This window comes from Trichogramma pretiosum, unplaced genomic scaffold (assembly GCF_000599845.2).
Source record: "Trichogramma pretiosum strain Unisexual culture from Peru unplaced genomic scaffold, Tpre_2.0 scaffold14, whole genome shotgun sequence".
Taxonomy (NCBI): Eukaryota; Metazoa; Arthropoda; class Insecta; order Hymenoptera; family Trichogrammatidae; genus Trichogramma; species Trichogramma pretiosum.
The window spans coordinates 1,294,960-1,308,801 of record NW_019641706.1 but is presented as its reverse complement, the minus strand read 5'-3'; the positions used below and the strand labels follow the sequence as shown (position 1 = coordinate 1,308,801).

Sequence of the window (13,842 nt, the reverse complement as noted above, 5' to 3'; positions counted from 1 at the left end):
ATATAATGTGGCAATGATATTCCCGCAACAAAAATCATTCTGAACTCAACTTCAAGTTCGATATATAATCAATATAAGCACACACCAGCGCCGTATATATATACGCTCTTTTTTCATCCATTTTATTAGACTATACACATATATTATTTTACATAGACAATAAATACATAATATATTTAAGATATATTATTCATCAGTCTGAATATATACGTTTTCGACCTTGCTCGCGTCGGGTGTCGCTCATCTTCCGGGTGACACTCCGCAATTTACTCTTCTTTTTTTCTACCTTACGAAAACTGCCACGTACATACCTTTTAGTTATTATTATTTTTTTTTAACAAGCTTTCAATTATCATTGAGTTAGGATACTTTATTTTCGGCTCACCGTGCGCTGCTTTTACGGCTCTCTTAATTGTCATTTTAATTTTTGTTTTTTCCGTTTCGTTTTGTTTCTGCTTTCTGCATTGCCGTCAGGTGCTAAAAATTGCTTGAAAGTAAACTTCTCAATAATTCAAGTGCGCCGAAATACGTTATCGTTTTTTTTCGCTGCTGCTTTTTGATTGTTACTTTCTATTATAGATATTTTCTCGCGTTTCCACAATTTTTTTTTTCGTCACGATTGCTGATAGAAATACTAGATTTTTTTGTTTTGTTTTTTACCCAACGAAAAACCATTCTCGTTCTCGCGTCGAGAGGGTTTCTCTGTTCTGGAAATGATTGAATTTTTACAATAGCTCGCGCGCGTAGTTGTACCCGCCACCCTTACGTATTCATCAATTTTTCACGTACTCCTCCTCATGCAATATTTTTTTTCTTTCAGTTATATATTTATTTATTTATTTATTTTTTTTTCATAAAAAATAATATCGCTTATTCGTTGCTCGTTTTTTTATGTATGTCACAATATTCAGTAATATATTTATATATTTTTATCATTATTTATCAAATAGTCTTTTTACGTTATCCACTGACGCACATATATTTGTGTACACACATTGAATAACTTCCATAAATTACAATATAGATCTGTTTTTTTTTTTCATTGGAACCGGCATTAAGTACGTTCTACATACACAATTACATCTAAAGTACAACATGAATGTTTCATTTATATTTATAATATATGTTTTTATTCGTAAAAATATATTTAAGCTAGTTGGTCGTTTAGCAATTGTTTTCTCTTCGATTAATAATGTATATCAACACTTTTTAGTAATGGCACATCACCCGAGCAGAAGAAGATGCAAATGTAATAAGAGTAAGAAAAGAATGAAAAGACAAAGTCACGGGTTTTTTTTCCTATTTTTTTTTCTTTTTTTTTCATTAAAAGTAGCGCAAAGAGAAGAATTACTGTTATAGCATTGATTTAATGTGTGACATGGTAAAAGATTTTTTTTTATACTAGTTACAAGAGATTTTTCTGAGTGGAAGAGTGAATTCGAAAAGATGAAGTTTCAAGACGACATGTTAATGTCGTGTAAATTTTTACTCTGTCTTTATAGTTTGTAAAAAGGATTTCATTTTCCAGAAGTGGAAATTCCTGAAAGTCAATTGAAAAATAAATCGATACAACAATCATTTAAGTTTTCTCTTTCTCTTAAGACGTCATATAGACTTAACGGTATGCATAATTAAGCCATCGCGTATAGCCTCGCAATATCGAGGAGCGCGTGTCGCGCTCCACCTGGCAAGTATGACAGGAACTAAGTGACGACACGCCGCTACTCATATACAGCCCATTACTTTCCGCCAACTTTCTTGTCGCTCTAATTTGAATTTGATAACAGATATCGAGAATCTGATAAGCCCATTAGATTCCTTGGAAAAAATCCTATCGATATGAGGTATTCAGATTTTCGAAAAGTTCACGACTTTTGATAAAAATAACATTATTAAAGTGAGAAGCATGAAAAATGTTCACACCTACAATATGTTCACACCTAAAAAGTGTTCACACCTCATATATACGCATTGCAAGTGTGTGTTGTGTATGTAAGCGCTGTCGCGTATATGTCGCATATATCGCAGATTCTCCGAGAAGTGGCGGTGTTTTCGCCCGAATATCATCCCGGGCGACTCGCTCGACGCAATAGGTCGAGATCTGTCCTCGACGATGACTTTCTCCGGGAAGTCGTGGTGTATTCACACGAATATCGACCAGGGTGTCTCGCTCGACGCACTAGGTCGTGATCTGTACTAGACGATGACTTTCTCTGGGAAGTCGAGGTGTTTTCGCACTAATTTTGTCCTGGGTGGCTCGCTGTACCCAACAAGTCGGATTGCAGACTGAACGATAATTTTCCCCGGGAAATCGCGATGTTATCGTACGGAAATCACCTATATAAGTCCGCTCGATGCACTAGGTTGGGATCCGGACTCGACGATGACCTTCTTCGAGAAATCGCGATGTTTTCGCATGCATATCATTGTCAATACGTATTTTTCTAATTTTCTATGTGGGTTATAAGCATACCTATATAAATAGTATAATAATCTGAAATCCCATGAACTCTTGTTTTTTAAAAGAAAATATATGATCAAGTATGTCCGTCTCATACTCATAATTTTGTGCTACCTTATGTTTGTAAACTATTGAATTGGTAATCTTAAGTCGTAAATGACAATTAATTTTGTGGCTATGATATATTTGAAATCAAATTAATTCTGTCAAGTATTGAACAAACTAACAATTTTTTGTTTTAAACTGTTATCATACTGAAATGTTTACAATAGAATAATTCATAACCGTTGTAATACTTTTTTCAAAAGTTTAAATAGGGGCAAGTATGACAGTCTGATCCTTATAATTTTAATCTAACTTTAAAATTCTCTCTCTCATTTATGAAACTTTTAATTTCAAATTGTCAATGATCAACTACTTAGCTATGATGATAATGAGATCCAATACATTCCGACAAGTATTCAAGCAAACTAACATTTTTATTACTTAAACGAAAACCCCAATGCAAAGTATAGTTGTTGTTAAAATTTATAGTAATTATTATTCAATTATATACAGTGATAAGCGAAATGATATACTCTCATGCGATCATGCAAAGGTAACAGTGGTATGTAAAAAGACCTTATTATGACTCTACTTGCCCGGCCGTCTCGATCGAATCCGATGCGAATAATACAATTTTACATACCGAAAGCAAACTATATAATATACAAGAATTTTCTAAACTTTAAGTTAAAGTTTTTACTTCAATGGTGTATAATAACATAATCTTATATTTCAAGTTCTTCCTTTACATTAATGACATTTAGAAACTTTTTATGAATTGACGGAAGAATGATTCTGAGAAAAAACGGTATATCAAAACGGAAAAAAGAATACAGGGTGATTACTTAATATATTGTCTTCAATTGAGTAAATTTTTTGCGTGTTTTCGTATAGATTAGAACAGTAAATGCATTGTAGATACATTAAATGAAAGACTACTATTATATAATACATGACGATTGCGAACGTCTTGAATTCGATCGAGACGGCCGGGCAAGTAGATTCATAATAAGGTCTTTTTACATACCACTGTTACCTTTGCATGATCGCATGAGAGTATATCATTTCGCTTATCACTGTATATAATTGAATAATAATTACTATAAATTTTAACAACAACTATACTTTGCATTGTGGTTTTCGTTTAAGTAATAAAAATGTTAGTTTGCTTGAATACTTGTCGGAATGTATTGGATCTCATTATCATCATAGCTAAGTAGTTGATCATTGACAATTTGAAATTAAAAGTTTCATAAATGAGAGAGAGAATTTTGGAAATATACATCGACGTCTATGTAACAATTGTTTTTTTTTCTATTTTCTTTTTCTATCCCAGAAGCTATATCGAAGGAACGATGAGGTTTCCTCATGTTCAACTTAAGTTACCGCTTTTTAATCTATTCAAAAAGTTCAGGATAGAAACTTTCGTTAAGGGATTTTTGCTCTTTCTTGAAACATTCACAAAGTAGTAGTAGTAGTAGTAGTAGTAATAGTAGTAGTAGTAGTTAGTTAGTTCGTAGACGCGCAGCATTTCAGTAAAAAGTATTTGTATTCATTTATCCATAGTTTTTATCATTTATCATCATTCCCTAAAAATATTGCGACGATGAATATAGATAGCTTAATTTAATCATTATCATAGCTTATACTTTGATGTGTTTTGGCTCATACTGGGCGCAGAAGAGCATTCACGCGGATAATCTCTAGAAATCTCGCTCTGATTTTGTGATAAAAAGTGAAGAGTCGATGTAACTGTAGGATAATCCATATCTGTGATCCCAAGTATGTAATTGATCATCGAATTGCCCCTCTTACCTTTCTCTCCTTCCCATATAGAGTTACTATACGCATTAGCTCCGATCTCTCGTTACTCAAATAAATATTCCAAAATACCACGTGTTATTCTGTTATTGTACGTAAGAGCGAACATTTATTCAAATTATAAAATATGTTTCATCGAATCGTCGGTCGGATTTTATATATAATATATACAAATTACAAAGATTGTTTATCAACTGTCAAAATACACGTAAATACGTACAACGAAAAGTACGTACACGCGAAAGCTCTTACGATCGTCATCCCTCCGCATGCGCTATCGTTGTTGTCCTCGTAACAACGTCAAAAATCACACAAAATCATTAAAAGTACTCGTCCGTGAGCACCTTGACGGCCACCTCGGGCCTCAAGCTGTCGAAGTACTTCCTCACCAGCGCCCGGCAGATGTAGCCCTTGATCGTCGGCCCGATCGCCGTGAACACCCGCGAGAACTTCTCCTCGGTGTCGTCGAGCAGCAGCGCCTGCCAGCCCGTCTCCTCGAGCAGCGGGTAGGCCTTGTCCGGGGCGCAGCTGCACAGATCCAGCAGCGACGCCGACTGGCTAATCATCGTCCGCCTGGCTCGCTTGATCTCCTCGAGAATGGCCGAGTCCTGGATCTTCCACATGTCGAATTTCGTGGCTCGCGCCGCCTGCGTCAGGTCCAGCTCGTCCTCGCTGCTCGAGTTGTCGTCGCTGCTCTCCTCGAGATTCTGCATGATCTCGATCATGGCGTCCTTGGCGCGCTCGTTCATGTACATCTTGCCGAAGTCGACGGCCTTTAGGTGGTTGCTGAGGGCGCCGATCACCGGGCCGACCTCGTTGTCGAAGGTCGTCAGTATCGAGCAGTGGTTGCGTATTATCGACGCGTTCGACGCTGCTCCGGATCGTATTTTTCGGAAATTAATCATCGCCAAATCACAAATTTTCCTCGTTATCAATTTTTACCTAGAGCTATGACGTAGGCCGCGTTGAAGTGCGCCGTCGAGGGTGGGAAGCCGAGCAGGAACCTCAAGACCCAGGCCTCGTGCTTCTCCTCCATCACGTACTTGTTCTGCTTCAGCAAGTCCACGATCTCCAGCAGATTCTGCGTCAGCTCGAGATTCCTCAGGTGCTCGTTGGCCGGATCCAGAAAACCGCCCTCGAAGGTGACCGTGTGCGGGTCGGCGCCCAGCTTCAGCAGCGCCAGCACCCCGTCCAGATTGCAGGTGGACACGGCCAAGCTCAGCGGGCTCTCGCCCGCGTAGTCCTTGACGTTGACGTCGGCCCGGTAGTCGCGCACGAGCAGCTCCAGCACCGCGTAGACCTCGGGCGTGCGACGGGGCAGATCGAACACCTTGCCGTGGCACTTGCCCAGGTAGCGTCGACGCAGCACGTAGTGCAGTATCGTCTCGCCGCTCTTGCTGCGATAGTGCACGTCGGCGCCGGCCTCGAGGAGCAGCTTGAGCACCGCGAGCTGCAGATCCGCGGCGAGGATGCCGTGACGATAGAGATTCTGCATGGGCGAGACGCCCTCGTTGTTCATGAAGTTGACGTTGGCCTGGTGGCGCAGGAAGGTGCGCACCAGCTCCAGATAGACGGCCTTGTCGGCCTCGGTGGCGCGCGAGCTGCTGCAGAACTGCCGGCAGTAGCTGCTCAGCAGGGTGGTGCCGTTGGCGTCGGCCAGATTGGGACGGGCGCCGCTCGACAGGAGCAGCTCGAGCACCCGTGCGTCGGGCCTGGACTTGAGCATGACCCCGAGGATGCTGTCGACGTCCTCGTGGACGCCGCGCACGAGCAGGCTCTCGGCCAGAGCCGCGTGGCCCATCTTGCAGGCCGCCTGGAAGTGCGAGAAGTCCGCGTCGTCCGGGTCCACGTAGTTGATGTGGTTGTCGTAGATCTGGGTGAGCAGGTCGAAGCTCACGGGCAGATTCAACCTCGCCGCGACGTGTATCGCCGTTCTGACCTTCTCGGGCAGGCCGTTGCTGATCCGCTTGAAGCGACGCACGAAGAACTTGATGATTCGTGTCTCCTGCTCCTCGCAGGCTCGCACGAGTATCCAGTTGAGCTCGAGGTCGCTCAGATCGTCGAGTTTCACGGCCAAGCCGTAGTCGATGAGATTCGGCTCCGGCTCGACTTTTTTGAACAGCTCCTCGTAGACGACTTCCTTGCTTTCCTTCATTTTTTACTTCGGACTTTTTTCTCGTCAACTTTTTCGACCGTTACGTTATATATAGTATATGCGTATTACTTCGCTACGGGCCAATTACTCGCCAGACTGTGCGAGTGACGAGTGACAAACTTTTCGTATTTCGAGGGCAGCGCAAGACGACGATATTGAAAATATTTACATTCGAGAGTCGCTTGGGGTCCTTCCCACCGAGCTGTTTCAATACGAGCTTTTCTCTCGACTCGCGCGGCCAGTTAAACTTTGACGCGAGTGGCGCCAATTTTCCTTCGTATACGCGATGTCGATCAGCTATACGAACAGTTTCTTGAGTAATTTCATTTGTGGGAAATCAGTCGAGCTTTGATAATAAAAGGAAAAAAATATTCACCACTTCGCTCGGTCGTAACTCAAATATAGTTTTAGATTCTTAATCAAAATCTGAGAGATTTCTAGAGATTTCTGATGCTTTTTCAGCACGATGTATGTATCATTTGCATTTGAGAAACAAAAATTATCAGCGATGAACCTTTCGACTTATGTACAAGTAAAATCGATCATAAACAGGTGCATACATCAATAGTGTACTTAAAAACTAATAAAGTTGAATGATAAAAAGAAAAACAACTGCGAGCAATCTAATTTTTTTCTTTGGATTTAAATGGACGTTTCTCGCTGTCGCAGTTGATTGTCGAAGAACCGAAAATAGAAACGAAAATTACAATTTTCCGCTGACTTTGAAACAATTATCTTTTTTTTTTGTTCTAACATTTTTGTTTATGTTTAATCATATATCATGTTGATGTTCCTTACCATTACAGTGAAAAGATAGATGTAGTACTTCAGTTTTTTTTCTAGCGTAGCGTAGTATAGTTATAGCATTATTAGAAAGAGTAAGAAGAAGTAGTTTTTGTTTTATTTTTTTGATATATCGATCGTTTTAGACACTTTGAATATATTTACCCGCGCGAGTTATTACGCGCGATTTATAATATAGAAAAAGGAGACCAGTATAGTTTATACCGCGCGATAGAAGAAGATAACGAATCCAAGAGTGAGAGACGCAGACGAAACAGGATACACAACCTCCGAAGTGTATTCGCGAAAATGTTCAAGCTCGTGATAAATAGCTTTGAAGTATAGCTCTTTTAGACTATACATTCATTATATCCGTAAGATTTTTTTTCGTCTCTACTACATCATCATCATCATTTATTTTAATATTTAACAATATAGTCTTTTTTTATGCAATGAGTAGTCGATAATTGTTAATATACATGTAATAGTTAGTTACTTGGGAACACATTTTTAGCCATCGCGCACAGCGCGCGCGCAAGTACATATACATCTCGTAATAATTAATATAATATAATTTACGCATTTTTTTTGTTCATATTTTTGTTTGTTTGTTTGTTTGTTTGTCCAATAAAGTATTCTTTTTTACGTTATTAATAATAATATATGTTTCTGTTCGTGCCGCGAATCGTTAAATTCACGGGCGTTTTAATTAATCTTCGCTCTCTATTTTATCATCATCTCTCTCTCGGCTTAAAAACTATAACACTGCACACACGTGGTATCGTGTCGCGCCTCGTGCTACTACATACATACACGAGTTCGAATGGAGAGAAAAAAAAGTGACGATAAACTAATGATTTGTTGTTGTTGTTGTCAAGCTCTCTTTTGCTCTGCAAATTTTCGATAATAAGCACGTATATTATATGCACATCGATGAATATCACAATAAACGCACGAGCTCGGGCAGAGAAGTCGCGGACAAGTTACATATAATACGTTGTTGTTATATTAACGTTACGCACAAGAAGTAGTTTTTTTTTGTTGCTTCTTTTCTCTTTTTTTCATTTTTTATCGTTGCGCGCCCGACGAGAGTAATAGATGCGGGCTATGTACACATAAGCGAGAGATGTAAAAATTGCATACGCACGCTTGTTAATACTCAGATTCGAAACGGTGTGTAATTACGCGTACATACATATGCATGTGTTTATACGTTTTAAAAAGTCGAGCTATTTCGAGGATTCTTTTTTTATTTTATTTTTTTTGTTGTTGCAAAGTTTCGTACTTATAGATTTTTCGTCCGTGTTTTGTTGCAGTTTACCCAAGCGCGTATGAAAAATGCACATCGATGCGAGGGAGGAAAGGTAAATGAAAAAAAAAAAAAAAATTAAAAAAATATGGATTCTGTAAAAGCTTCATTTATCTTTTTTTTTTTAATCTTTCTCTCTCTCTCTTTGTTTATTATATGTTTGCTGGCAGGATTTACATGTTTATCCGCGTCGTAATTTAGCTAGACAATGTAACCTTTAACACGTGCTTTTATATTTATCGCTCGCGAAACGTGAATTAGCAAAGATTATTGGAGAGAAAATAAATTATTTATATTTATCATTACTATTATTATTATTTTTTCTTCAAAAAATGCTCGATAATCATCGAAAAGAAAATGGCTTATATATCGATTATATCTTAAGCAGCTCGTACTCATATTTTTTGTTATGTGTATCTTTCGCAAAACGTGAAAATATTAATTAAAAAATATCGTCGATTGGGAAGTCATCATTATCACACTCGACATTCCTTTCGTATTTTTAGAGTTTTTTGTTTTACTTTATATTCATCGTCTGCCTCGTTTTATAATATTGGATGGAATCGGGAGTGCTCTGTGTGGCTTGCGCGCGTAATTATCGTGTGTCTCGGTTTTTTTTCTCGAACATTTTCGAAACAAAAAAAAAGAAGAACAAACATTCAATAAGAGAGAATGAAAAGTAAGAAGACGAAAACATCGAATTTTTGTAATACTCATTTAGCGGATCGCATCAACAGTCGAGAGTGGCATCGTCATCGCATCGCGTACTTCTCTCTCTCTCTCCGTACTGTTTGCGCATATTTTTGTGTGCATGTGTGCTGTATTATATATGAAAGATCGCGGCGAGAAACGCACACACGTATGTATAGGCGCAATGTCGCGCACATGCGTCATATTAAATGAAAAACACATTTTATCATAAATGAAATGAAAAACAGTATTTTCTATTTTATCAAGGACATACGCAGCAGCAGCAGTACAGCACATAAGTATAGAAAGACATTTGACATTTACGCTTTTGCTATAGATATATATTTTCTGTTGTGTTCAGCGTGTGTGTATGTATATTTCTGCGCGTATATCTGTAATCGTCGTCCACATGCCTCATTATCACGTTGCATCATGCAAATATAAGCTGTAGGAAATGGAGGTTCTCTCTCTCTCTCTGTGGATGATTCACACATACGTATATGTATATACAATATCCGTGACTTCTGAATATAATTATCATTTTCATATGTATATACGCTGCTTTGCCCGGCACACGCACACACACACACACACACACACACACATACACATATACAAACACACACAGCGCAGAGAAGTTTTCTGGCCTGGAGCAAGAATAAAGTAACAAATATATGATCGCGAAAGTCATCCTTCGCGACATTCAAAAGCTCGCCGAGCATCGTCATTGTACACATTTTCCTTCGTTCCAAAGTTTAGCAAATAATCTCTTATATATTCGAATATTTCTCACAAAAATATTATCTTCATCTTCTTGTACCGTCTCGCGATTTCTGTAACTCGACGCAACGTACTATACGTAACGTACACCAACGAACGCGTATGTTATATATTGCCGAAGTGAGAGAGAAGAAAAAAATTTTATACGTACTTGTAAGTACGTTCGATCAACTCACAAAATTAATCATCATCCTCCGTTACTTTTTTTGTCAACACCAATCAAAAGTATCGATTGTAATAATATTTATATAGAAACGAGAAGATATCCGTTACGTAATAAAAAAAAAATCAAAAATTTCAAATAATGTTATAAGAGCGCCTCTTGTTACACAATAACAATAATCGTATACACCTGGACGCGAAATATATTATATTCGTCAAAACATTCCACAGTCGGATAACGAAAGGTGTTATTACATAAATCAGAGATGAGATCCTCTCGTGCATTCACATCATCGTCGATTTAAGAGATAATTTTTATAAATATATTTTAATTATAATATATTTAAAGATAAAAAGTATATACGAAGTATAGTAAAGATATTTTTTTGTTTGTTTTGTTTTGTTTCACGTCTGTGGCAATTTTTTTTTTAATATTTGCGGACATTATGTGTGTTACGCAGCTGGACCAGCTCCACCGCCTGACTCGTCATCCCTTCTCGCGCTTCCAGAGCTTGCGCTCCAGCCTGAGCAGCAGCCGAGCCCAGAGCTTGAAGGGCAGATCCTCCGTGGCGACGTCTTCATCGTTGTTTTCGTCGTCCGCTCGTAAGGCTGAATTATCGTCCTCGAGATCCTCCTCGTACAGATCCTGATACCTCGAGGACGGCTCGATCGTCGTCGCTGGCACGACCATGAAACAGTAGTTACCCCGGCGACGTCTCCGCAACATGATCTGCACCCTCCGTCTTTGCTGCTGCTGCTGCTGCTGCTGCTCAGGACCCACCAATTTTTTCTCTCGGTGCAGGGGTCTCAGTGGTGGCTCCGCTGCTGAGACGACTGCTGCTGATGCGGCTGCTGTTGGCTGCTGACTGCGTTTGAGTGGTGGTGGTGGCCTGTCTGTGTCTGCTGCTGCTGCTGCTGTTGCATGCCTGGCAACTGTCTGCCGGGATTGCTGCTGCCGCCGCCGCTGCTCGACGTGGTATTGGTCGTCGTTGTTGTTGCTGTCGCGGCGCCCGCAGTGGTCGTGGTGCCGCTGTTCAGGGCCAACTTTTGCATCTGCCTGATCACGCTCGTAGCCATGTACGCTTGCTGTTGTTGTTTACCGAGAAAAGAATTCACAAAAAAAAAACCAGACACACGCCGGGCGATTAGTTTTTTATATCTGTTGCCTTTCGACGATGCGAGGAAAATGTTATTTTTTTTTTTTTATGAATAATATTAATGTACAATAAAAAAAAGTAAAAAATATTTTTAACAGTGGGATTTATCCATATTATAATGTTATGTATTTTTAATTGTAATTATTAATATTAATGATTGAATTGAGAAAAAAGAAAAAATTTGTAACAGTGACTTACTCGACACACGTTGATTAAATAATTGTGCGAATGGAGCGATATATGTATCGTCGAACTTTCGCGCTGAACGTATGTATAGCATAAAAAATATCTGAACTAATGACTGAATATGGAGTATATATAATATTATATCAGCTTGAATCAATTATTTATTATATGAGAATAATTGTGAATTATTATTGACAAAAAATAAAATAAAAATGCAAAATCAAGAGAGCGTGAAATACACCCAGTATTGATTGGTGCGCATTGATTAATACAAAATATACGTTTGGCATTATTTATTTAATTTGCGTGCACGCGATGTGGCGCTCGAATAAGTGAAATATGTTATATGTCGATACGTAAGACTAATTTTGACAAAAAGATGGAAGGTATGGGGATTTTAACCCGCAACCAATATAAATGATGTTTCAATTATTGTATTATATATATACACGAGATTTAAATGACAGTTTTTAATTTTCGTATCGTTATTATACGGTGATGTGCGTGAAGTGATATCAACGGGTGGTTGAAATGCGAATGTGTGATTGAGCGATGCATGATAATGTACGCAAAGTATGATTTTTTTTTGTTTGTATTAATAATTACAAGCAAAACACACTACTACTTTAGTGATTTATTTATTTTCAAAATGGGGGGGATCGTGAATCGTTGTTAAACCAGGAGTCAGTGTGTGTTAGTACTAACCTTCCACCTCGACTTGGCGAAGTTCTTTTTTAGTTGTTCCGATACCGTACCGTGGATATTTTTATTGCTGGCTTCATTTCCGCATATCCTGTAACAAATAAACAATGACAAAAAAAAAACAAGAAAAAAAAATAAGCGTACGACGTTTATGTTAAATGAAAAATTGTAATTGGCGCGAGAAACACGCTCTTTGTCGCCTCTATGTAGGTGTGTGTGTGTGTGTGCGTGTAATAGGCAAAGAAGCACAGATACACACAGGCTATTATAGCGGCAGAAGCGACTCCGATATAGTGGAGCGAGAGGACTGGCAAAATCCATTATTCTCCATTATGCACGGTGTACGAGTTTTCCTCGTTTCTCTCTTTCTCTCTCTCTCTCTCTCTCTCTCTGTTCCTTTTTTCTTCCTCACTTACTTTCAGTCCTTCCTCGTCGTTTTTTTTGTTATTCAAATGGAAACACAATGCGACGTCGACACGCAAACGAGACAATTAATCGATAATGACAACGTTTGTATACGTATAGGCTGTGTGTATGTAGACGAGCCGCGCGCGCGAAAAACGACAATGAAAGAGAGAGAGAGAGAGATACATCGCCTAGGCAGTGCGCCGAATGTCAGCTGCCGCCGCGCGGCGATGATGCAATAATATCGTCTAGCATAGTCGCGAGCTTTTTTTTTTTTTTGCTGCCCCGCAAACACACACACGCGCACGTGGATATACAAGGTGAGAATGAAAAGAGGAAGCGAAGGATAGATAGAGAATGAAAAAAAAAAAGAAAAAAAAAAACAAGAAAACAAGAAAACGACGACGATGACTACGCGGACAAAGAAGAACGGAGAAAAGATTGGAAACGCGATTGTTAAAGCGAGTAGTAGTACGTACACATTATTGTGCCTATAATAGCCGAGGGATCGATTGATGTGTGCACCCCACGTAATGACAAACAGATATAGGTATATGATGATGATATCCGCGAACGAGGCGCAGCAGCACCAGCAGCAGCGCGCTTTAATCGAAGGTGTGCGCGCTCGCTTTGGCGCGAAATTGCATTTAAATTCTGCTCTCCGCGCGGTATGTTTTTTCTTCTTCTTCGCTCCACCCCCGCGCCGAGTGAAAATTGCCGTGCGATCGTCGCGAGAGTCGGAGTCGAGTGAGAAGAGACGTCGAAGTTTTCTCTCTCGCTCGCGCCGAGCTTCGCGATCTTTACGTATAGCGCACGTACATACATTCACATGCATTTACATGCGTCTGTCTGTGCAGACGGAACGTCGAGTTTTTCTCTCTCTCTCCGCTCCTACCCGCATTAACTTTGTCATTCGATTACGAAAGTTCGCGATAGTAGCGGACGTTTTTTTTTCTCTCTCCTCGCTCGCTCGCTCGTCGTTTTATTCAAGCGTAACGGGGTAATGCGCGCCGTGTACCTACTACTGCGAGCTGACTTTTTAGCTCGTCAAGCGATGCATTTCGAAAATTAACTTTTTTTGCGCTCTCTCCGTCGCGCTCGCGCTCTCTCCGGTGGCACTTTTTGATATATATCTAACGAATCGTCGTAAAAGCATCGAATCCGATAAACTATTCAGGCTCTCTCT

General features: G+C 39.6%; 2 protein-coding genes across 3 annotated transcripts in view; both read right to left on the bottom strand.

Annotated features, from left to right (window-relative positions):
• Window positions 1-4,405: 4,405 nt before the first annotated feature.
• Window positions 4,406-9,798, bottom strand: LOC106656947 (ankyrin-3-like). The gene is made up of 2 exons (XM_014378159.2): window positions 5,270-9,798; window positions 4,406-5,198 (listed from the first exon to the last, which is right to left on the bottom strand). Exons 1-2 carry the CDS (start codon window positions 6,480-6,482, stop codon window positions 4,648-4,650), a joined length of 1,764 nt encoding a protein of 587 aa, XP_014233645.1. The 5' UTR covers window positions 6,483-9,798; the 3' UTR covers window positions 4,406-4,647.
• A 1,199-nt stretch (window positions 9,799-10,997) lies between these two features.
• The window catches only part of LOC106656949 (calcium/calmodulin-dependent protein kinase type 1), a 49,723-nt gene continuing 46,878 nt past the window's right edge, over window positions 10,998-13,842 (bottom strand). For both annotated transcript variants that reach the window (XM_014378164.2, XM_014378167.2), the window contains 2 exons: window positions 12,255-12,342; window positions 10,998-11,292 (listed from right to left, as the gene is read on the bottom strand). In XM_014378164.2, coding sequence (XP_014233650.1) covers window positions 11,014-11,292; window positions 12,255-12,342 — 367 coding nt within the window. In that variant the 3' untranslated portion in view covers window positions 10,998-11,013. The remainder of the gene's footprint in view (window positions 11,293-12,254; window positions 12,343-13,842) is intronic.

What these genes read in the sequence shown, in the direction of transcription:
- LOC106656947 (XM_014378159.2), bottom strand. Translation starts at nt 6,482, where the DNA reads ATGAAGGAAAGCAAGGAAGTCGTCTACGAGGAGCTGTTCAAAAAAGTC. An exon ending in GGCCTACGTCATAGCTCTAG is followed by an intron (nt 5,199 to 5,269) that starts GTAAAAATTGAT and finishes GATCCGGAGCAG; the next exon opens with CGTCGAACGCGTCGATAATA.